Here is a 24038-nt window from a genome sequence, read left to right as displayed (position 1 = left end):
TTTATTGCTACTGTGCGCCATTACAGAATAAAGCTCATCACCTGGAGGCAGGCTATTTTACTCTTTCTAGTGCGATTCCTTTTTTTCTTTCTTTAGGCAATAGTCTCCATCCATGCCTTATGGGTGTCTCTATTCACTGTGGCCGAATTGAGGTACAGCCTGATCTGGGGGCGGGGCACTGATGTCTTTCAGGACTCAAGTATAAAATCAATATTAAATTCAGCTAGTGATTAAACCTTTGGCTAACAACTTGGAAACGTTTAAAAATCACTTGTAAGCTGTCATTGATGAATATTGGTTTCAGGGTATTTGGAGTAAGTTTGAGAACGGCATTTTCTCAAACCTTTGAGGCTCATTTAGGCTAAAACAAAAACAAAACAGGTGCATCCAAGATCTGATTTCAAGGCAAGATTTACTGCTTTACAAACACAAACATGACACAGGATACTTGGTCTCAATAGAAAAATGACATCAGATACATCCAGAATCCGTAGAGCACTGGGATAGTTGCCAGTTCGGCACAAAACAAGTTACTAGGAGCAGGGAAGCATGAGAATAATTATTGCTTTATCGTACGTTTTGGTACATCAGTAACACTTTTGCTTGAATTAGCTCTTTAGTATTCTTTAAATGTAAAATTTTAATACTTGTCCTGGGCGCTGACCCTAGTGTTGGATCTAAATGACATTTCTTACATGAATGTCTTTTGACTAGTGCACTTACTGTTCTGTACAGAATTTAAAATGTGATGGTTTGAGTATAAAATTTGGTTTGATACATTATATAAACTATTCAGAGTTGTATATTTAAACTTGAGAAAATGGTTTTTTGTGAACTATTTCTACTACGGAATGTATTAAATTAAAATAATTTAAAACCTTAATATGAAGCAGTGATCTGTTAACCGGACAGGTCAATTGTCTGAGCTGTGTGAATCACTGGCACTACAGTTGCATAACCTTGCCACTGAGCTCAGAATACCATCAAGAAGCATTTTGTAAGTAAGATAGTGACACCTCCAAGATTAGAGTTGGAACTATGCAGGTCACCCATAAAGTAGCTATGGGCCCTCTTCTAAAGGAAGACCCCCTTACGTGAAGATAGATCTTTCACGTTCCCATTGCTGAATTCCAAGTCTCTTGAGATCCAGAAATGCCAGGTGGAGTGTTTCAGATACACTGGGTGTGAATCGCACCTTGAACTTGCCCTTCCCTTTTCCGGTTAAACCTTTTCACGTAGCTGCTGCTCCTGAGCAGTCCATCCCCTGGACGGAGGCGCCCTCTCAGGACCTGGAGCAGAGCTGCAGGGAGCTGCCGTCTCTTATGGTAGATGTGGCCCATGACGATATACCTGCTGCCTGAACAGAATAACCAAAATAGAAATTAATAATGTCTTGTAAATGCCATGAAACAGTAAGAAATTGTAAGGCCTTTAAGAAGTATCTAAGCGCAAATCTATTGCTCCACCTATTGAAACTCAAGACATTTAAACAGGGGGTGGGGGCGCCTATAGCACAGTGGTCACGCACCGGTCACATACACCGAGGCTGGCTGTTTTGAACCCAGCCCAGGCCAGCTAAACAACGGTGACAACTGCAACAAAAAAATAGCCGGGAGTCTGAGGCAAAAGAATCGCTTAAGCCTAAGAGTTTGAGGTTGCCGTCAGCTGTAACGCCACTGCACTCTACCAAGGGCGACATAGTGAGATTCTGTCTCAAAAAATTAAGAAACTACAGGCAACAGGTGGAAACAGTATAGTGACTTCAGAAGATAACCACATTATCAACCTGTAAGGGGCCAACATTACAGAACAAAGGTCCTACGCACAGTATCAGCGGGATTTTCCAGAGCAGTCTACAAAAGGGTGGGGGTGGGTATTTACTCCCTGCCACCTCTCCCAAAAGAGAAGCATTTCTAAACGCAGTTCTGTGTGGAGCACTTTATTCGTCCCTTCTGGCAAGGGTATTTCTCATTCACTCCATTTGTCAACACAGATTTATCGCAAGCCTCTTTTCGCTAATCGGTGCTGTTCCCAGCTTTGTGTGGTGGAGGGGGACTGATGGGGCCTAAATCTAGGGTGGCCGGAATAACACCTGCCGTCTAAATTCTATTCATGTTTCAATACCACCTCCCTCCCAAAAGAGAACGGGCTATAGCATCCACGTTACAAATGGTGGCATAAAGTACAAAGGAAGCTGTCGTTTGGGTCAGTTTCTATACCAGGTTTAAGTTCTGGACATGGCTTATTGCAACTGGAGGAGTCTAGGGCTAATATGTGGACTCGGAAGAAAAACCCGTCCGGCGTGATGTACAGACGGTTCATCTTGTACAGCCCGTCCCGGTCCACCAGCAGAGTCACCAGCCGGATCCCTGCGCCGAGCACATCCACGTCGTGCACGATTCCGTTCACTGCTGCTTTCAAAAAACAGAGTTTGGAGACAAGCATTACACTGACTTCCTCTCTCTCTCCCGGTGCGTTCGTTTCTAGGATCGCACGCGTGGGTGTCTCTAGGGTGTGGCGCGATCGGCTGGGAAAGGCCCGCCTGGCTCACCGAATTCGCTCGCGCAGTACGACTCGCGCTCGTCCAGGTCGGTCCTGCAGACGCGCGCGCACGGCTGGGCGCCGGCCTCCGCGTCTCTCAGCGGCGAGCCTAGGCGCGGCGGCGGCGCGGGCGCGGGCCCCGGGGGCGACGCGGCGGCGCGCGGCCGGTTGGGGTGGGCGGGGCCGGCGGGGGCCTCGACGGCGCGCGCGGGCGGCCGGGCGGCGGGAAAGCGCGCGGCCCGGGCGGGCGCGCGCCTCGGGGCGTCCTCCGGCGCGGTGACGCGGCGCGGCGACGCGCGGTTCTCGGTCTGCGCGAGGCGCGGGCCCGGCGGCCCGGCGGGCGCGCGCGCGGCCTCCCGGAAGCCGGCCCGGTTCTCGGCGGGCGGCGCGGGCTTCCGGCGGCGCGGGTCCGGCCAGGCGCGGGCGGCGGGGGCCGCCTCAGGGACCGGCTGCGCCCGGGGCCCCGGTGTCTCCTCCGCGCTCGGGCCCCCGCTGGGGTCGGGTTTTCTGTGGTGCGGCGGCGAGGCTGTGGAGAGAGGCGGGGAGGCGGTCAGGGGAGGAGAGGCCGTGACGGGGAGGCTGGGGAGCGAGGAGAGGGGAGAGGAGGCCAGGAGGGGAGGAGGCTGGAGAGGCCGCGGAGGAGGAAGAAGCCGAAGAAAGGGCCTGGGAAGAGAGAGGGGACAGGCGAGACTTGGCGAGCACCTGCGGGGGCGGCTGGGAGACTTGGACGGGAAGGAGAAGAGCGGGCAGCCCCGAGCCTGAAGCCCCAAAGGAAACGGGAGCTGAGGGTCCCGCCCTCAGAGAATGGGGGCAACTAGGACAATTTTGTGCCCTACATAAGGAATCAGAGGCCTGAAGACAACATTTTATTTTGTTCGGGAATCTTCAAATCTTTTAAAGTTGCCACCTCCAATTTATTCTAAGACTAAACATTTCTGACAGCATGGGTTCAATAACACATTTTTCGTCCTTCCTTTAACATATATATGTATGTATATATAAACATCCGCCTTTTTGCTATTTACAGTTTGTTGAGAAAGTACCAAGAGCAACCCCCAGGGGAAAGGTCTCACATTACAGGTTCTCCTAATTGTTTAAGCGCCCCTGACAACAGAGCTATTTGGTTTTCCCATCCGTGTTTACACTGTCATCTTGGTCTCAGCAGAACCTAGTATTTGTAAGTGGATTTTTATCTGGCTTCTTGGACACCACTTACTGGTAAACTACAACTAAGTAAGGTTTTTAAAGCTTGGCTGGGAGGCACAGGCCCCTGGTGAAGTATAAAAGCATACATCGCTTACATATTTTCTCCTGTTAGATGGTGGAGAAAAAACTCCTGAACGGCATGGCATGACAACAAATTTTTGAAATTATTAATGATTTTCCCCTAGCTCTGCAGACAGGTTGGTGAGCAAACTTCAGCCAGCTTTGAAGCTGGGCAACTTTCCATGCCCAGTTACACAATATCACCTCGCTGCCTGCCTGGGTCCCACTGCCCTCCAAACAGGCTCAAGAGCTGGGGAATTTGTCTTCATTTTCCCCTCCCCTGCATTAAAGAGCTCCGTCTGCCCATCTGCAGCTCTGGGAACACTTCATTTAAAGTAACTTGTCTTGCCAAATTGGTAATCTCCTTTAAAATCAGCTTTCCTCCAGCAGTAATAGCTGGTTAGAGTTCATGTTTTTGCAGAGAGGTTGATTCTGACTCATTATGTTAAGCGGTTGTGCCATACACAGCTGAATAAAGTCCTGGTGGACATCCAATTCCTGGCTGTCAACTGTTGACCTCACAACTGCTTCCCCATTGATATCACCATCTGTTGTCATGGGAAAGATTGTCTGATATTTGGGTTAAATGCCACTGAAGTCATTCAATTTCCATGTGGAAAAATAACCCAAAGTAAATTGCCCGGCGAGGTGCGGAAGCTATTTTTCCCAGAGATAGTAAAGCGACCAGAACATCCACATAAAAGGAAAACAAAAACACCATCCCTCAGAGAACCCCTTATTTCTCCACTCCTTTTGTAACCTCATTTCATTCCATGCATGAGATCTATGTTTGTTTTAAGGACAGAGCCTGGTTCAGGTGTCCCCAGGCTGTGCGCTGGGGCTGCAGGACTTGGGCTGTCCTCCCCCAGCCCCGCCCGGGGCGCCCCCGCGCAGCCACCGAGCGGGGCGGACCCCGCGGCGAAAGGCGCGCCACGACCCCTTTTGACACTTTCCCTCCTCCGTGATGGAGTAACTACTTAACATGCAAAGTTTTCTCCAGCCTGCCCGGCTCGCTCGGGATCATTTCAGTAGCTGAACTGGCGTCTTTCCGAAAAGGCTGCTAAGAGACGCAAAATCTTGGGGACACAGTTTGCTCCTTTCTAACACGACCACAGACCCGGAGTGTCCTCTCTTGCAGGCTCTGACCCCCTTCCTCGTCCCGCCCTTCATCGCGCCCTCTCCCCAGGTTCCCCCCATCCCAGCTCTTCTTCCAGGGCTCTGCACTGCATCGATCTTACCTTTTCTCTCCGCCTCTGAGGCTTCGGGGGACGAGCCCACGATCAGACAGAGAAGCCAGAAGGCTCTAGCTGTCATTTTCGTGGACAGGGTTCCCAGGCTCTAAAACGGAGCCTGAGCTTTTGCCTGCTGTCTCTCCCCCCACCCCTTCTCCACACCCCCACCCCCGTTCATGCTAATGAGGGGCAGCCTTTGGGGAAACGGGAATCACTCACTGAACAGACCATTGGGACAAAAACCGAGCTGCAGGGATTTTCCCCCTTCCTAAGAGGCACTAGCACATGGCCTCTCAAACTTGTCCCCAGGAATGTCTGTCCTGTGATCTGTGGACAAGGACAGCATCACAGCCTAAACTTTAAACCTGTGTGCCTCGGCAGGCTGGGGCTTGGGGAGTCGAGAGGGAGGGGGCTGAGGGGCTGAGAGACGGGGTGGGGTGAACAGGGATGGGGACTTTTTTTCTAAATGAAGTGGATGGCATATAGGAAAATTAGTGCTTAAGGCAGCTTGGGCTTGTGGAAGGAAGGAGACTCCAGATGACAGAAAATGTGCCCAGAGTGTGTCAGGCAGTCCCTAGAGAAACCGACTCAATACCTCCCAGGTTTGGTAAAACTGTTTCACTATATATACAACACATTTCTATTCTACAACTGGAAGGGGGACAAACAGATCTCCAGGAAATAGTTTTTCTTCTCCCTTCCTTTCTCTCTCCTTCTCTCTTTCTCTTCCTCTCTTTTTTTGTATGTCTTACTTGGAATCGGCATGAGTCTATACTGAGTACCTTTTACCTACTAGGCCCTGGAGGGCAGAGATGAGTAAAACACTTTCCCAACTCTCTAGTGATGGCTCATATCTTTAAGAAAAGTAGAACTTTTTTTTCCTAAGAAAAAAAATTCATTCATCACTTAGATCTGAATTCTTGAGACAACCCTGGATATTGGTTCTGAGCTAAGGATCCTTCTTCTTAGGATTGAACAGAAGCAGCATTCGCCAAAGGGAGAAATCAATTGGCCAGAGTAAACCCACAAACCTAATGGTGCATATCTCATTTCAACAGCTTCCAACCCAAGAGGAAGGGGAAAAGGATTTAGCTGAAGGAGTTTTATCTGCGGCACTCCAGCCGACAGAGTGATGCAACCTCTAAAATAAACTTTTGCTAACTTAATGTCTCAAAAATAACAGGGCTTGTGGAATAACCAGATTTGGGGGTGCGGTCATGTTTTCAAAAAAGGCACCGGACAGCTAGAAAGGAGGACAGTAAGGTGGGGAGAAGGCTGGGCTCTACCAGGTTCAAGTTCTTCTGGAGGAAATGAGAGGTCAAGTAAGCAGTCAAAGCATTTCTTCTGCATTGTGAAAGTATCTGTAGGTGGGACCTATGAAGGGTCTAGTTTAATTTCAACTTAAGAAAGAATATTTTTACAAACAAAATCTCCAAGAAAGCAGATGACTTTGAGGGATTGCAGCAATGATGCCCACTGGGGACATCCAAAGAGGAGAACATTGTGAAATTGTAGAGCAGTTTCCTAAATTGGGATGTGCAATGAGGTTATACAAAGAGGTAAATATGTTCATATAGACCAGCGGTTCTCAACCTGTGGGGGTTGAACGATAATAATATCAGACATTTATATTACAATTCATAACAGTAGCAAAATTACGGTTGTGAAGCAGCAATGAAAATAATTTTATGGTTGGGGGGGTCACCACAACATGAGGAACTATATGAAAGGGTCGCAGCATTAGGAAGGTTGAGAACCACTGAGACAGAGGCTGCTGGCTCTGGCGTAAGTTGTAGGGTGACACTTTGTTTGGAAGTCTGGTCCTCAAATTTCTGTAGCCCAAAACTTTATTTTGTCAATGAATCAGATTCATGGGATCAAACTCATTAAAAAAAAAAATGGCTAGGGAGGTACAGTGGCTCACACCTATAATACTAGTAGTACTCTGGGAGGCCGAGGCAGGAGGATTCCTTGTGTTCAGGAGTTCAAGACCAGCCTGAGCAAGAACAAGACCCCCATCTCTACTAAAATAGAAAAAAAAAAAAATAGCCAGGCGTTGTGCACATGCCTGTAGTCCCAGCTACTCAGGAGGCTAAGGCAGGAGCATCACTTTGACCTAGGAGTTTGAGGTTACTGTAAGCTAGGTTGAGGCCATAGCCCTCTAGCCTGGGGCAACAGAGTGAAACCCTGTCTCAAAAACAAAACAAAACAGAAAAACAGCTGTAGAAACCAGAATCCATATTATTTTTAAGTTTACAGTGGGGAGGATCCAGTAAAGGTGATGCAGAGGACTAACTATTACTTCAAAAGTTTTCTGCAGGGTGGCGCCTGTAGCTCAAGGAGTAGGGCACCGGCCCCCTATACTGAAGGCGCTGGGTTCAAAACTGGCCCCGGCCAAAAAAACTGCAAAAAAAAAAAAAAAAAAAAGAAAGTTTTCTGCACATCAAATTGCAGCTGAAAAAGTATAATCTCCCTTTCAGGTATTAGAAGAGCAAATTCCCTATTTCCTCCAAAAAAGTAAACCTCACCAGTCACTGCAAGGCCTGTGTGCAGTGACTGCAGACTCTGGACTGGACCACATGGACACTGTGAAGTCCATGTCCTTGTTTATAGATGTCCTCAGATCCCTTCTTCCACATGCTCTTTCTTCAAGTCAAGTGGAATAAAATTAATTAGACTTAAGCTTCCTCAGTTACAACCACATCTCAGACATACCTACTTGAGATTACATTCAAGTCACCCAGATCCAATTTGGGGTGTTCCCGAAACTCTTCTGTTGCAGGAATGTTGTGAATGCCCTGAAACCCACACCCTGATATATAGAGGCAGGGAGCAGGCTGGATGGCTCCCAAGGGATCTTAGAGGCTCCTGGGGTGGCACCCTTCGGAAGAACTTGCCAGGGTGCTGGCAGAGTCTTGAGTTGCAGGCTTAGAAACCACACTAATGGTGTAAAGTACAAAGAGTTCAAGGAGATGGATCTCTGTAGCCAGAATGCCAGTTTATTAATTTACAATGAGAAATTGACTCAGGCAGACATGCATGCTCATGTCAGCCTGGCTAGAATTCTTTTTCTATAAACAAGGCGCTTGATAAACCAAATTATCATCAGGGCACTTGGTAATATAAACCAGAGCAGGGAGAGTTTGTCATATGATTGGAATGTTTAACAGTATTGGTTTCTTATGGCCTAATATGTCTGTGTTCACAATAGGTGTGTATATCTGTCAGGTGGAAAAATCCAAGAGAATAATTGGCATGCTCTCCCCTGACAATTTCTGGTATTTTGAGTGTATCTTTCTGCTTAGCAAATATTTATTGAGCATCTACAATGTGTTGTATAATAAAGAATCTGTGTGCCTAGTGCTGAGCTTCTAAAACCCTTGGAATTTCCCAAGTGATAGAAATGCCTTTTTGGTTTTTTGTTTTGTTTTTTTTTGAGACAGAGTCTCACTTTGTCGCCCTCAGTAGAGTGCAATGGCGTCATAGCTCACAGCAACCTCAAACTCTTGGGCTCCAGTGATTCTCTTGTCTCAGCCTCCTGACTATAGGCACCCAAGACAACACCCAGCTACTCTTAGAGACAAGGTCTTGCTCTGGCTCTTGCTCTGGCTCAGGCTGGACTCGAACCTCTGAGCTCGGGCAATCCACCCACTTCAGCCTCTCAAGAGTGCTAGGATTACAGGTGTGAGCCACCGTGCCTAGCCCAAAAAGCCTTTATAATTCATGCCTTTGTTATCCAGTTTCCTGGATCACATTTGAGTTTATGCTAAAGAAGTGAATCTTGGAGGTCCTTTGATGGCTTCAGGGTGAGGACTGGTCATCAGAAAGTTCCATCATATAATCAGAGGGTTGGGACTTTGAGCCAGCCCAGCAACCTCTCAGGAGTAGAGGGAAGCTGGAGCCTAAGTTCAATCACATATGAGACCCCAATAAAAACTGTGGACACTTGTAGCAGCCCATATAGCCTATGGCTAGGAGGAGTGAGAGTTATAAGAAATACCTGTATAGCTCAGTAAGGGAACACCTTGGTGGAAAAGGCATGGAGAGGGACTTAGCTCTCCTAACAAGCATGAGAGCTCGCGAGATGAGAAGCAGTGGTGAATTGGCAGTCTCTACACCTGTGGTGTTGAGCGGCACGAGATCAGCCTTGTATTAGGCTGGAGGAGAAGGCAGTCGGGAGCATGCACGTTCCAGCACGGACTCGCTTACTCTGACTCTGTCTCCTCATCTGCTTGCAGAACGCCAGCACGGCGTCTCTACTGAAGATTACCAAGCTCTGCTGAAGACTAAGATCTATCTTTCTAAGAAGACTGCTTTACTCTCTCTAAGACTCTCTCTCTCCAGCTAAGGCCCTCAGGCACCTAACAGACCTGAGCAAGGTAACTTAGCAGTCCGCGTCTGGAACCTATTTAAGCCGGGCCCGAGACCTGGCAAGTCCCGGGCCCTGGCAAGTGAGGTGTGACAGACACTGAAGATCAGTGGACAGTGGGTGTGTCAGGAGGGTGATGTGCCCTAACCCATGGATAGAAGACACAAAAGCTGTGCATTAGGGACCTTATCAGATCTTACTCTTTGTGTCTTCCTGCAGCTGGTTGATTTTATTACCTTTATAATTAAACTCTAATTGTAGGGATAGCGCTATCTTGAATTCTGTGAGTCATTCTGGAGACTTATCAAACCTGAGCAGGATCATAAGAACCTCCCAGATTTATAGCTGGTTGGTCTCAAATGAGGGCAGTCTTGCTATGGTAGATGTCCTTTAACTAGTAGGGTCTGTGCTAACTCTGGGTGGTTGGTGCAATAACTGAATTGCAGTATACCAGTTGGTAACGGAATAGTATGTGCTCGGCACTGTTCTAGAAGTTAGAAATACCAGTCATAATTATTCTTCAAGAAAATTACAATATAATTGCTTTTGTTTCCAGTGGGTGAGTTACAATTACATTCTGGTTCTTTCATTTCAGGACACTCTTGATTAGGGCCAGGGTATCCCCAAGTTTGTCAGATGTTAACAGATCCTGAGTTTACTCCCATATGTACTGGGCTAGGTCCTGTGATACATATCAGGACAGAAATCTTTTTTTTTTTTTGGTAGAGACAGAGTCTCACTTTATGGCCCTCAATAGAGTGCCATGGCATCACACAGCTCACAGCAACCTCCAACTCCCGGGCTTAAGCGATTCTCTTGCCTCAGCCTCCCGAGTAGCTGGGACTACAGGTGCCTGCCACAACGCCCAGCTATTTTTTGGTTGCAGTTCAGCCGGGGCCGGGTTTGAACCCGCCACCCTCGGTATATGGGGCCGGCGCCCTACCAACTGAGCCACAGGCGCCCCCCAGGACAGAAATCTTGCCCCAAAGGGGCTCACAGACTATTATGGGAAATAACATTCAATACATTGAATTCAATAAGTGCTCCATTGATAAGTTGTACCTGCTAGAGAGAAAGGAGTGGTTAACGGGAGCCAGAGGCCAAGTAATAGTTGCTAGAAGATGTCATCCATAGTCTGGTTTGAAGTTGATCAGGTAGACCAACACAGAACACTTTAGGCTGAGGCAACAGCAGTGGGAGGTACGAGAGAGTGTGTGCGTCTGTCCAAACCAAGGCATTGGAGAGCCTTAATGCTCTGTAGATCTGGACTTTATTCCAGGCAATGGTGAACCCATGAGAGGTTGTGAGTAGATGTTTTTAAATTCTTTATTTTAGGCCGGGTGCAGTGGCTTATGCCTGTAATCCCAGCACTCTGGGAGTCCAAGGCAGGTGGATTGCCTGAGCTCACTGGTTTGAGGCCAACCTGAGCAAGAGCAAGACCCCACCTCTAAAAAGAGCTGGGAGTTTTGATGGGAGCCTGTAGTCCCAGCTACGCAGGAGGCTGAGGCAAAAGAATCGCTAGAGCCCAAGAGTTTGAGGTTGCTGTGAGCTATGACACCATAGCACTCTACCAAGTGAAACTCTGTTTCAAAAAAAAAATTTCTTCATTTTATTTTCCTATCATAAAATAGGAAATGCAAAATTTTCCTATCATAATGCAAAATTTGAAAAATAAAACAGAGCCACAGAAACTACAAAACGTAGACCTTATCTAAATACTTCCGCCTCCACCCCCAATGATAACTGCAACTTTCCAAAGTATTTATTTCCTTCAGGCTCTTTCTTAGATGTCATTTTTTACACAGATGTGATCAGAGTGCCTGTATTATTTTGGATCCTGTGTTATCCACAGGATCACAGAACACAATGACATAAACCCTCCCCTCCCCTCCCCTATGTTTCGTGTATACAGTTTTGTACCCAGCTTTTTTCAATTAAAATTATTAAAATACGATTACAAACTCTTTACTCTTTTTTTTTTTTTGAGACAGAGCCTCAAGCTGCCACCCTGGGTAGAGTGCTGTGGCATCACAGCTCACAGCAACCTCCAACTCCGCTAAAGCGATTCTCTTGCCTTGGCCTTCGAAGTGGCTGGGAATACAGGCGCCTGCCACAACACCCGGCTATTTTTTGGTTGTAGTTGTCATTGTTGTTTGGTGGGCCTGGGCTGGATTTGAACCCACTAGCTCTGGTGTATGTGGCTGGCGCCTTAGCTGCTTGAGCTACAGGCGCCGAGCCAAACTCTTTATTCTTTGTAAACATGAAATTGCAATTGCATAATATTGATATGTTCTCATTTAGATAAACCATAATTTGATGAACATTTTAATCTATTTTCTTTTTTTCCAGAGATGGGGTCTGGCGATGTTGTCCAGGCTGAACTTGAACTCATGGGCTCAAGGGATCCTCTGGCTTAGCCACCAGAGTAGCTGGGACCACAAGTGTGAACACCTGGCTCTAGTCTATTTTGAATGTTTGCTGCTGTACAACCTTCTCTGTGCCCATCGACAGAAGAATGGATATATCAGATATATCATGACATATTGCAATACTGTAGGGCAGTTTCTCAACTGTGGCACTATTAACATTTGGGTGAGATAATTCTTTGTTGTGCATTGTAGGATGTTGCCTAGAATCCCCACTAGATACTAGAATCCATCCCTAGCCCCATTTGGAACAAGCAAAACTGTGGCCAGAAATTGCCAAATGTGTCCTGGGGGCAACAACACCCAGCTATTTTTAGAGCCAAGCTCTTGTTCTGGCTCAGGCTGAGGCTGGTCTTGAACCTGTGAACTCAGGGAATCCACCCACCTCGGCCTCCCAAGTTGTATTTCTTCTTTTGTTAATTTCCTCTTTATATGGTTTGTCTATATATGTTACAACTATTTCTCCAGAATTTTTTTTTTTTTTTTAGCAATTTTCTGGCCATAGAGCTTTTAAGTTTGTTTGTTTTTTGAGACAGAGTCTCACTTTGTTGCCCTCAGTAGAGTGTCATGGCGTCATAGCTCACAGCAACTTCACACTCTTGGGCTTAAGCAATCCCCTAGCCTCAGCCTCCCAAGCAGCTGGGAACACAAGCACTAGCCACAGTGCCTGGCTATATTTTGAGATGGGGTCTCCCTCTTCCTCAGGCTGGTCTTGAACTCCTGAGCTTAAGCAATCCACCCACCTTGGCCTCCCAAGTGCTGGGATTACAGGCGTGATCCATGGAGCTTTTACATTTTATATAGTAAAATCTATGAATCTTTTGTTTAACAATATCCCTTGTATCTTGCTTAGAAAAACTTTCTTTAGCCAGCGCAGTGGCTCACACCTATAATCCCAGCACTTTAGGAGGCCGAGGCAGGTGGATTGCCTGAGCTCATGAGTTCCAGATCAGCCTAAGCTACAGGGAGCCCGTCTCTAAAAATAGCCAGGTGGTGTTGTGGGCTCCTTTAGTCCCAGCTACTTGGGAGGCTGAGACAAGAGAATCCTTGAGCCTAGGAGTTACAGGTTGCTGTGAGCTATGACTCTAGGGCTCTACCAGTGGCAACAAACTGAGACTCTGTCTCAAAAAAAAAAAAAAAAATGACTTTCGGGCGGCGCCTGTGGCTCAGTTGGTAAGGCGCCGCCCCCATATACCGAGGGTGGCAGGTTCAAACCCGGCCCCAGCCAAACTGCAACCAAAAAATAGCCGGGCGTTGTGGCGGGTGCCTGTAGTCCCAGCTACTCGGGAGGCTGAGGCAAGAGAATCGCTTAAGCCCAGGAGTTGGAGGTTGCTGTGAGCTGTGTAAGGCCATGGCACTCTACCAAGGGCCATAAAGTGAGACTCTGTCTCTACAAAAAAAAAAAAAAAAAAAAATGACTTTTGATGCCGGTAGCACAGTTATGGCACCAGCCACATGCACCAAGGGTGGCAGGTTCAAACCCGCCCCAGCCAGCTAGACAACAATGACAACTACAACAGAAAAATAGCCGGGCATTGTGGTGGGCACCTGTAGTCCCAGCTACTTGGACTTTGGAGGCTGAGGCAAGAGAATCGCTTAAGCCCAAGAGTTTGAGATTGCTGTGACTGTGACGCCACAGCACTCTACCAAGTATGACATAGTAAGATTCTGTCTCCAAAAAAAAAAAAAAAAGGCATCCAAAGTTATATATACATATAAAATCTCCCTTTATTTTTGTAATACTTAATTTTAATTACAGGTGGAATTTTTTTATTTTGGTATATAGTACGAGGTAAGAATCTAATTTTATTTTTTTCTCGCGTAATTAGAAAATTGTCTAATCCAATTGATAAATAACTATCCTTTTCTACTTTCCAAAATAGTAGTAACTTCTACTAAGTATAAATCTGTTTTTATTTATTTTATTTCGCAGTTTTGGCCAGGGCTGGGCTTGAACTCACCACCCCAGGTATATGGGCCTGGCGCTCTATTCCTTGAGCCACAGGTACTACCCATATAAATCTGTTTCTAGACTTTCTACTTTGCCCTGATGCAGTTTATTCTCATGCCTATATGTCCACAGCAAGGCACTGTTATAATTCCTATGGTGTTACAGCTTTCTTTTCAAAAATTGCTTTAGCTATTTTAGTGTTTATTTTACCAAGTAAACTTTAGAAACATTCTGGTAGATTTTTTTGTTTGTTTGTTTTTGGAGACAGTCTCACTATGTTGCCCTGGGTAGAGGGCTGTGGTGTCACAGCTCACAGCAACCTCAAACTCCTGGGCTTAAGTGATTCTCTTGCCTCCGCCTCCCGAGTAGCTGGGACTACAGGCGCCCACCACAACGCCTGGCTATTTTTTTTTGTTGTTGTTGTTTTAGTTGTCATTATTTGGCAGGCCCCAGGCGGGGTTCGAACCCACCAGCCAGGGTGTATGTGCCCCGTGCCCTAGCCACTGAGCTACAGGCACCACCTTGGTAAATTTTTTAAATGTTGAAATTCATCAACTTTGCATTAAATGCACACCTTAATTTGTAAAGGGATCACACAAAACTAAGAAAATGCCGTGAAGGCTATGTTAACCTGTTTGATGAAAATATTTCAAATTGGCTCGGTGCTTGTGGCTCAAGCGGCTAAGGCACCAGCCACATACACCTGAGCTGGCGGGTTTGAATCCAGCCCGGGCCCACCAAACAACAATGACGGCTGCAACCAAAAAAAAGCCAGGCGTTGTGGCGGGCGCCTGTGGTCCCAGCTACTTGGGAGGCTGAGGCAAGAGAATCGCTTAAGCCCAGGAGTTGGAGGTTGCTGTGAGCTGTGATGCCACAGCCCTCTACCCAGGGCGACAGCTTGAGGCTCTGTCTCCAAAAAAAAGAAAATATTTCAAATTGTATTTAAAACCAGCACATTGTACCCCACGATTGCATTAATGTACACAGCTATGATTTCCCCCCAAATTTGTAAAGGGATCAACAATTTTCCTCTATTGTTGTTCTATCTATGAAAATGGGATATCTCTATTTCTTTGAGTTTTCTTTTCCTTCTTTCAGAGTATTATATTTTCTTCATCTAAACTTTAACCATTTCTTGTTAAGTTTATTTCCAGGAGCCTGGCCAATACAGTGAGACCCTGTCTCAACAGAAAAGCTTTTGTTTGTTTGTTTGTTTGTTTTCAGTTTTTGGCTGGGGCTGGGTTTGAACCCGCCACCTCCAGCATATGGGGCTGGTGCACTACCCCTTTGAGCCACAGGTACCGCCCTACATACAAGTTTTTAATGGTGGCACCTGTGGCTCAAAGGAGTAGGGCACCAGCCCCAAATGCTGGAGATGGCGGGTTCAAACCCAGCCCTGGCCAAAAACTGCACAAAAAAGAAAAAAAAGTTTTTTGTTTTTTTTTGTAGAGACAGAGTCTCACTTTATGGCCCTCGGTAGAGTGCCGTGGCCTCACACAGCTCACAGCAACCTCCAACTCCTGGGCTGAAGCAATTCTCTTGCCTCAGCCTTCCGAGTAGCTGAGACTACAGGCGCCCGCCAGAGCTATTTTTTGGTTTGCAGTTCAGCCGGGGCCGGGTTTGAACCCGCCACCCTCCGTATATGGGGCCGGCGCCTTACCGACTGAGCCACAGGCGCCGCCCAAAAAAAAAAGTTTTTAAAAAATTAGCTAGGTATGGTAGCTTGCACCTGTAGTCCTTGCTACTTGGGAGACTGAGGCAGGAGGATTGCTTGAGCCCGGAAGTTTGAAGTTTCAGTCAACTATGGTTGCACCACTGCGCTCCAGCCTGGATGATACATCAAGACAATGTCTCTTTAAAAAAAAAAATTATTTCCAGGGTATATTTTAAAATTTATTTTATTTATTTCAATTGTATTTATTTTACTATTTTATTTTATCTCTTGACACAGAGAGTCTCACCTTGTTTCCCCAGGCTAGAGTAGCATGGTGTCATCATAGTTCACTTCAACCGCAAACTCTGGTTTCAAGTAATCCTTCTGCCTCAGTCTACCAAGTAGTTAGGACTACACTCACCTCCACAACGCCCAGCTAGTCTTCTGAAGTTAGTAGTTAAGACAGGGTATTGCTCAGGCTGGTCTTGAACTCATGAGCTCAAGTGATTACCCCCCAACCTTGTCCTCCCGGAGTGCTAGGATTAGAGGTGTGAGCCACTACACCAGCCAGAAAGTGTGATTTATAATATGTTTACTATTAGCTGGGCATGGTGACTCATGCCTGTAATCCTAGCACTCTGGGAGGCTGAGGCAAGTGAATTGCCTCAGGAGTTTGGAACCAGCCTGAGCAAGAGCCAGACTCCATTTCTAAAAAATAGCTGGGTGGTGTGGCAGGCACCTGTAGTCCTAGCTGCTTGGGAGTCAAGAGTATTACTTGAGCCCAAGAGTTTGAGGTTGTTGTGACCTATGACACAACTGGCACTCTACCAAAGGTGACAAAATGAGACTCTGTTTCAAAAAAAAAAGTTCTCTGTTTTAAGCTGCTAAATGTTGGGGGGTAATTTGTTATGCAGCAATAGATAACTAATACACAGTGGAAGGCCTCTAGGCCTCTTTCTAATCCAATTAATTTTTCCCCTCCCAAAGGTAATCATTATGATGAAATTGGAATTTCTACCATTCTCTTATGCTCTTTCTATTATGACTATGCAAACTACTTTTTTTGTTTGTTTTGTTTTGGGTTTTGGGTTTTGTTTTGTTTTGAGACAGAGTCTCACTATGATACCAGAATTTCAGGTTCTTGGTCTTGGTGATTTGAAGAATAAATCCACGGACCACAGGATCAGTGCTAAGTCAGGATTTATTTACAGAAACAAAACTTACAACAACTACAAAAACCAAACCTCCTGGCAGAGAGAACTCAGGAGGGGAACAAGCTCTCCAGTTCCCTCTTCGATGTCTGACTTTGGGCTCTCTGCTCAGGGGTTTATAATGGCAGGGGGTTGTCCTGCTAGGGCGTGAGTCTTGTCAGTTACAGCCAGTTGTCCAATGAACTAACTCACAGGCCTTGGAAACTGACAGGAAATTTACCAGTCAGAAGTGCCTGTGGAGGAGACAGCAGGGCGCCAGCATCTCCCCTGCAGGTGTCCGCCCTTCCAGCAAGCTGGTTCCTCCATCCGCAGGACCATCAACACCTCCAGGGCTAAGGCAGCAGGTCGTGGTGCTGCCTTGTCCTGCATCAACTATGTCGTCCTGGGTAGAGTGCAGTAGCATCACAGCTCACAGCAACCTCAAACTCCTGGGCGTAAGCGATTCTCTTGTCTCAGCCTTTCAAGTAGCTGGGATTACAGGTACCCCCCATGATGCCCAGCGAGCACGCTTGCGCGCACTCTCTCTCTATATATATATTTTTTGTGTGTGTATGTGTGTGCACGTGTGTGTGTGTGGCAGTTGTCATTTTTTTTTAGCTGTCCCAGGCCAGGTTCAAACCCACCAGCCTGGGTGGATGTGGCTGGTGTCCTACCCACTGAGCTATGGGCGCCTCCTGCAAACTACTTTTATAGCAAACACCTTATAAATAAATTCTGAAGGTTTTAAAAAATTCTGATTTTAGGCTCAGCGCCTGTAGCTCAGCAGTTAGGGTGCCAGCCACATACACTGGGGCTGGCGGATTGGAGCCCAGCCCGGGCCTGCCAAACAACAATAACAACTACAACAAAAAAATAGCCAGGTGTTGCGGCAGGAACCTGTAGTCCCAGCTACTTCGGAGGCAGGGGCAGGAGACTTGAGCTCAAGATTTTAAGGTTGCTGTGAGCTGTGATGTCACCTTACTCTACTGAGTACAACATAGACTGTCTCAAAAAAAAAAAAATTCTGATTTTAAATTTTGGAACATTCAATACAAATATGTACTTATAGTTCAACAAATAATTTTTTGAGACACAGTCTCACTTTGTTGACCTCAGTAGAGTTCCGTGGTGTAATATCTCACAGCAACTTCAAATTCTTGGGCTCAAGCTATCCTCTTGCTTCAGCCTCCCAAGTACCTAGGACTACAGGTGCCCACACAACGCCCAGCTAATTTTAGAGACAGGTGGGGGGGGGTGGGTCTCACTTTTACTCAGGTGGGTCTCGAACCCCTGAGGTCAGGAAATTCACCCACCTCAGCCTCCCAGAATGCTAGGATTACAGGCATGAGCCACCACACCTTATATACTGGCTTATATAGCTAATAATTAAGTAATACCAAAATAATTAGGTTCTGCAGGTGCTTTTTATATGAGATAAAAGAAAAAAGAAAGGAAAGAAGCAATTAACATAAAACACTGTTAAAGGACCTCTTCTACAAATGGTAATGAAGTCTAAAGTTGATAATCTTTTTTTTTTTTTTTTTGAGACAGTCTCACTTTGTCACCCTGGGTAGAGTTCTCTGACGTCACAGCTCACAGCAACCTCAAACTCTCGGGCTCAAGCGATTCTCTTGCCTCAGCCTCCAGAGTAGCTGGACCACAGGTGCCTCCCACAACCCCTGGCTATTTTTAGAGATAGTGTCTTGCCCTTGCTCAGGCTGGTCTCAAACTCCTGAGCTCAAGCCATCCAGTTCCCACGGCCTCCCAGAGTGCTAGGGTTACAGGCATGAGCCACTGCCCCCGGCCTTAAAGTTGATAATCATAACGGCCTTCCTCTACCCGTTCTGCCACGTTGCGCTTCCCCTCACCTGATCAGAGTTCTGTGCCTGGTAGAGTCACCCAAAACTTTATTCCCATAAGACTTGAGTTCTTGGTGGTCCTCTTTTTTACTGGGTTGCTGTACTTTGCTATTAACCGGGTCTTTGGAGCAAGGGTGTACTGAGATGTGCCCACGGTGACTCCTGACCTTCCAGACAGAGCCTCCTTCTCCGGAGTAGCCCAGCCGCTTCCTCCTGGGTTCCTGGCCCCGCGCGTTCTGGCATCGTCTAAGCCCAGAATGGCAGCGCTAGCAGAAGCCCTGAAGTAAAGGAAGGCAAATTCAGACCCGGAATACGCGGCTGTCCAAGTGAGGTTGAGACGCTGTGCACACACCCTATTCTCGTCGCTACAAAAATGGGTCCTGGGTGGCCTCGCAGGGTGCGACCTTCACCTCGGAGACGCGCCCTCTGCTGGCCCTTCCTCAGACCTGCGGCCACAGGCGTCCCCTCCCGCAGCCCTCCCTGCCTCTGGGGGCTGGTCGCTGCGCTGCTAGCCCTTTCCCGCCTTTATTTGAAGAGTTTCTGGAATCCCTCAGTTTCACTGAAGGAGATGTTGGTTTAGGGGAATTTTTAAGAAGAGTGGGGGAAAATGGCATCTTCTCTGTCATTTTAATGCTTGAACATGGTAAACTTATTAAAATATGACAATTCTAAATACTGTATTGTATTAATATTATTGTGTTTTACCATGATGTTTTATCTATTTTCTGACATTCTTAAATGAGTTTTGAGTATTTGGATGAATACAATGCTAATAAATATTTGTATTTCTCCACTCTTAAAAATTAAAATTCCAGGGCGGTGCCTTTGGCTCAAGGAGTAGGGCCCAAGCCCCATGTACCAGAAGTGGCGGGTTCAAACCCAACCCTGGCCAAAAACTGAAAAAAATAAAATTCCAGGCCATGGTCAGGCTAACAATTATTATTATTATTATCATTATTATTGAGATAGAGTCTCACTGTGTCACCCTCAGTAGAGTGCTGTGGTGTCACAGCTCACAGCAACCTCAAACTCTTGGGCTTAAGTGATTCTCATGCCTCAGCCTCCCAAGTACCTGTGAGTACAGGTGCCCACCACAATGCCCACTATTTTTGTTGTTGTTGTAATTGTCATTGTTGTTTGGCAGGCCCAGGCTGGGTTCAAACCGGCCAACTCTGGTGTATGTGGCTGGCGCCTTAGTCTCTGAGCTACAGGTGCCAAGCCTAACAATTATTTTTTTAAACTGAAAAGTAGAAGAACCTATAAATAAGAATAGCTGGCCAGGCATGGCTGCTCATACCTGTAATCCCAACACTCTGGGAGGCCAAGGCAGGTGGATTGCCTGAACTCACAGGTTTGAGACCAGCCTGAGCCAGAGCAAGACCTCATCTCTAAAAAAAGTAGCCATGTATTGTGGTGGGCACCTGTAGTCCCAGCTACTTGGGAGGATGAGGCAAGAGAATTGCTTGAGCCCAAGAGTTGAAGGTTGCTGTTATCTATGACATCATGCCACTGTAAGGGGTGGGAGGAGAAGAATAGCCGAGCACAGTGGCTCACGCCTGTAATTCTAGCACTTAGGGAGGCCAACGCAGGAGGATCACTTGAGATCAGGAGTTCCAGACCACCTTAAGCAACAGAGTGGTTGCTACAAAAAAAAAAAAAGGCTGCGCCCATAGCTCAGTCGGCAGGGTGCCAGTGACATACACCAAGGGTAGCAGGTTCGAACTCAGCCCAGGCCAGCTAAAACAACAATGACAACTGCAACAATAAAAAAAAAAGCCAGGCATTGTGGCAGGCACCTGTAATCCCAGCTACTTGGGAGGCTGAGGCAAGAGAATTGCTTAAGCCAGGGAGTTGGGGGTTGTTGTGAGCTGTGACACCATGGCACTCTACCCAGGGCGACAGCTTGAGACTCTGTTTCCAAAAAAAAAAAAAACCTTAAAAATTACCCAATGTGAGTACAAATGCTTATAGTCCTAGCAACTTGGGAGTCTGAAGCGGGAGGATCTCTTGAGCCCAGAATTCAAGGTTGAAGTGAGCTATGAATGTGCCACTGCACTCCAGCCTGAATGACAGAGCAAGACCTTGTCTCTACAAAATAAGTTGAAAATAAAAAAAAAAAATAGATGGCGGCGCCTATGGCTCAAAGGAGTAGGGCGCCAACCCCATATAACAGTGGTAGCAGGTTCAAACTCAGCCCCAGCCAAAAAAACATAAATAAATAAAATAATAGATGGTGACCCTAGTAAACACCTGATACTGTGTTTATGTGGCTCAATTAAATTGAAAAGGATAATTTTATGCAAAAGCTTCAAATAACTGAATTTTACCATATTCCATTTTTTTTTTTAGACAGTCTCACGTTATGCCACTTGTAGAGTGCAGTGGCGTCATGGCTCACAGCAACCTCGAACTCTTGGGCTCAAGTGATTCTCTTGCCTCAACCTCCCAAGTAGCTGGGAGATAAGCACCCACCACAACACCCAGCTATTTTTAGAGATGGGGTCTTGCTTTTGCTCCAGCTGGTCTCAAACTTGCAAGCCTAGATGATCTACCCACCTCAGCCTTCCAGAGTGCTAGGATTACAAGGCATGAGCCACCGTGCCCGGCCGTATTATTGCATTTACTAAGGATTCTAGCTGTGATTCTAGGTATAATATACGTTCCCTGTGGGGAAATCAATTTCTCCAAATAATTGGATCCATTGTCACACAATGCTGGAGGGGACAATCACCCCAGCTTGAATACTACAAAATAAATTCCAATATATTTGGGCTCTGCCATTGTTTGTCTTCTCCCATGTCAGCCTGCCTCCCTTAAGCGATGCTAGCTTCTAGAATCAGGCTCCAGACTCACCGGGACCTGAATGAGAACACTGTAAACTTAGCTCACCTGAGTGTCCCTGACATTTGTTTGGAAGCAGCTTTGACCTACTACCCTCTTTGCCTCTGAGACTGCATGGGAACAAAGACGAAGTCACAAGACCAGGGATAATTAGACAAGAGAATTGCTTAAGCCCAAGACTTTGAGATTGCTGTGAGCTATGACACCCCGCCACTCTACTGAGGGTGTCAAAGTGAGACTCTGTCTCAAAAAAAGGATAATTTATCTGGCCCTAAAACATTTTAATGTAGTTTATCAATAACATAGTTGTATCAGTCTATTTGCCAAGCCTCAAAGACAGTTTCTTCGATTTGGCAATGTGGACATTTTGGGCAGGATCACTTTTTGTTGTGGGGGACTGTCCGTGTGTCCCATTATATGCCAATAGCACCCCTCCTCCCAATATCTCCAGATATTGCCAAATGTCCCCATGGAAACACAACTGGCCTAGTTGAGAACCACTGGTCTAATGTGAGCAAAGTAATCCCAGCAGTTGGGGAGGCTGAGGCAGATGGATTGCTTGATCTCAGGAGTTCAAGACCAGCCTGAGCAAGGGTGGAGACCCATCTTTACTAAAAGTAGAAAAAATTAGCTGGTGTCATGGTGGGTGCCTGTAGTTCCAGCTACTTAGGAGGCTGAGGCAGGAGGATCACTTGAGCCCAAGAGTTTGAGGTTGCTATGAGCTATGATGCCACAGACATGAGTATGATGCCATGTCTACTCCGAGGGACAGAGACTATGTCTCGAAAACTAGATATATAGATAAATTGGTTGGTAGAATGAGCAAAGCTATCAGGATGAAATATTCTGCCATAGTAGAACGTTGTTTAAATTTCCAGATGATTGTAAACCAAATTTCAAAAATGTTATATAATATGTCTTAGTAATTTTATCTTTCTTCCCAGCTTCAATAGAATACATCTGATACACATACCCTAAGTTAAAAGCTGTTAACTTTATTCCAAAATCCAATGCCCTTGTCTATTAATAACATGAAAGGATACACTTTATATTCCAAATTATAATGGAAAGTCTGGGAATCTTTAAACGTTCACAGTCTGCATCACCTAAAATCAACAGTGGAGACAGAAAAATTACAAGGAATACTAAAAATAAAATGTACAAACGTTGTAGGGGAAAGGTGCTGGTGTTTAGCATGGCAAGCATCCATGTCTCTTCTTGAAAGGACTTGAATTTCCTTTTAAGGAATTAGCTCTTCCCTTTTGCAGGGAGAATTGGTAGGAGGGCCATTCCTCTGTGACCCCATAAATCAACAGAAGAAAGGCCCATCCGGGCATGGTTCTATGTACCTATAGTCCCAACTACTCTGGAGGCTGAGGCAGGAGGATCCCTTGAGTCAGGGAGTTGGAGATCAGCCTGAGCAATATAGTAAGACACCCCCACTTCTACCCCAGTCCCCTGCTGCTGGGTGGAGGGGGGAACGAAAAGGAAAGTCCATGGCTCGAGCTGGACCAACTGTAAGCTTTTCCCTGGAAACTTGATTCTGGACAAGTGACTCTTGCATGAAAAACCATCAGAAGTGGCCATCTGTTGTTTTTTTTTGTTGTTGTTGTTTGTTTGTTTTTGCAGTTTTGGCGGGGGCTGGGTTTGAACCCTCCGGAATATGGGGACAGCGCCCTACTCCTTTGAGCCACAAACACCGCCCAGAGGTGGCCATCTGATTCTCAGAGTCTCAGTGCTTTTATCTTCTTTCTTTTTCAGGCCCTCTGAGATGTCATTTGTTGTTTAGTTTTCTGGCTTTTGTTTTTCTTCTTTTGGGTGTTTTCTTTTTTTTTTTTAGACAGAGTCTCACTGTGTTGTCCCGGGTAGAGTACTGTGATGTTGTAGCTCACAGCAACCTTAAACTCCTGGGGTCAGGAGATCTTCTTGCCTCAGCCTCCTGAGTAGCTGGGACTACAGGTGCCTGCCATAATGCCTGGCTAGTTTTTTCTATTTTTAGTAGAGATAGGGGTCTCTCTCTCTCTTTCTGGCTGGCTCAAACGCTGGAACTCAAGCAATCCACCTGCCTCTGCCTCCCAGAGTGGTAGGATTGCGAGCCTCCATACCTGGCCTGATTTGATTCTTCCTGGTTCCAAAACCTGGTCCCATCTTTCCAGTGAATTATAATTTGCTTTAAGTTGGGCTGGTTTGTTAGCATTGTTGGCAATAAGAGGGAACTGAGCAAGGAATCTGAGGAGTTGTTTAGAGTCCCAAGAAAAAAGATTTCCTGGAAGCCTGCAAAAAGAGTGTTTCGAGAAGGAAGGACTGGTCAAGAATTTCAGACTTAGGCTGGGCGAGATGGCTCACGCCTATAATCCTAGCATTCTGGGAGGCCGATGTGGGTGGTTTGCGTGAGCTCACTGGTTGTAGACCAACCTGGGCAAGAGCAGACCCCGTCTCTAAAAATAGCCTAGTATTGTGGCAGGCGCCTGTAGTCCCAGCTGCTCAGGAGGCTGAAGCAAGAGAATCACTTAAGTCCAAGAGTTTGAGGTTGCTGTGAGCTGTGACAGCATGGTACTCTACCAAGGGCAACAAAGTAAGACTCTGAAAAAAAAAAAATATATATATATATATTATATATATATATTTCAGACTGTAGAGCCAAGTCAAGACAAGAACTGACAGATGGGCCAAGTGCGGTGGCTCATGCCTGTAATCCTAGCACTCTGG

At 46.4% G+C, this 24038-nt stretch overlaps 1 protein-coding gene across 1 annotated transcript; it reads right to left on the bottom strand.

The window, feature by feature from the left end:
- Nucleotides 1-393: 393 nt before the first annotated feature.
- Nucleotides 394-5350, bottom strand: C18H17orf58 (chromosome 18 C17orf58 homolog). The gene is made up of 4 exons (XM_053570824.1): nt 5046-5350; nt 2552-3067; nt 2220-2411; nt 394-1357 (listed from the first exon to the last, which is right to left on the bottom strand). The coding sequence occupies exons 1-4, from the start codon at nt 5119-5121 to the stop codon at nt 1170-1172; spliced, it is 972 nt and encodes a 323-aa protein (XP_053426799.1). The 5' UTR covers nt 5122-5350; the 3' UTR covers nt 394-1169.
- Between the last annotated feature and the right edge of the window lie 18688 nt (nt 5351-24038).

The sequence above is a fragment of the Nycticebus coucang genome, chromosome 18 (genome assembly GCF_027406575.1).
Source record: "Nycticebus coucang isolate mNycCou1 chromosome 18, mNycCou1.pri, whole genome shotgun sequence".
Taxonomy (NCBI): domain Eukaryota; kingdom Metazoa; phylum Chordata; class Mammalia; order Primates; family Lorisidae; genus Nycticebus; species Nycticebus coucang.
The sequence above is the reverse complement of the archived record's forward strand: the minus strand, read 5'-3'. Positions and strand labels throughout refer to the sequence as shown.

Coding starts and splice junctions, on each gene's coding strand:
- C18H17orf58 (XM_053570824.1), bottom strand. CDS start 5,121: ATGACAGCTAGAGCCTTCTGGCTTCTCTGTCTGATCGTGGGCTCGTCC. Junction 2,412..2,551: donor GTACTGCGCGAGCGAATTCG/GTGAGCCAGGCG, acceptor TTTTGAAAGCAG/CAGTGAACGGAATCGTGCAC. Junction 1,358..2,219: donor ATGTCCAGAACTTAAACCTG/GTATAGAAACTG, acceptor TATTCTGTTCAG/GCAGCAGGTATATCGTCATG.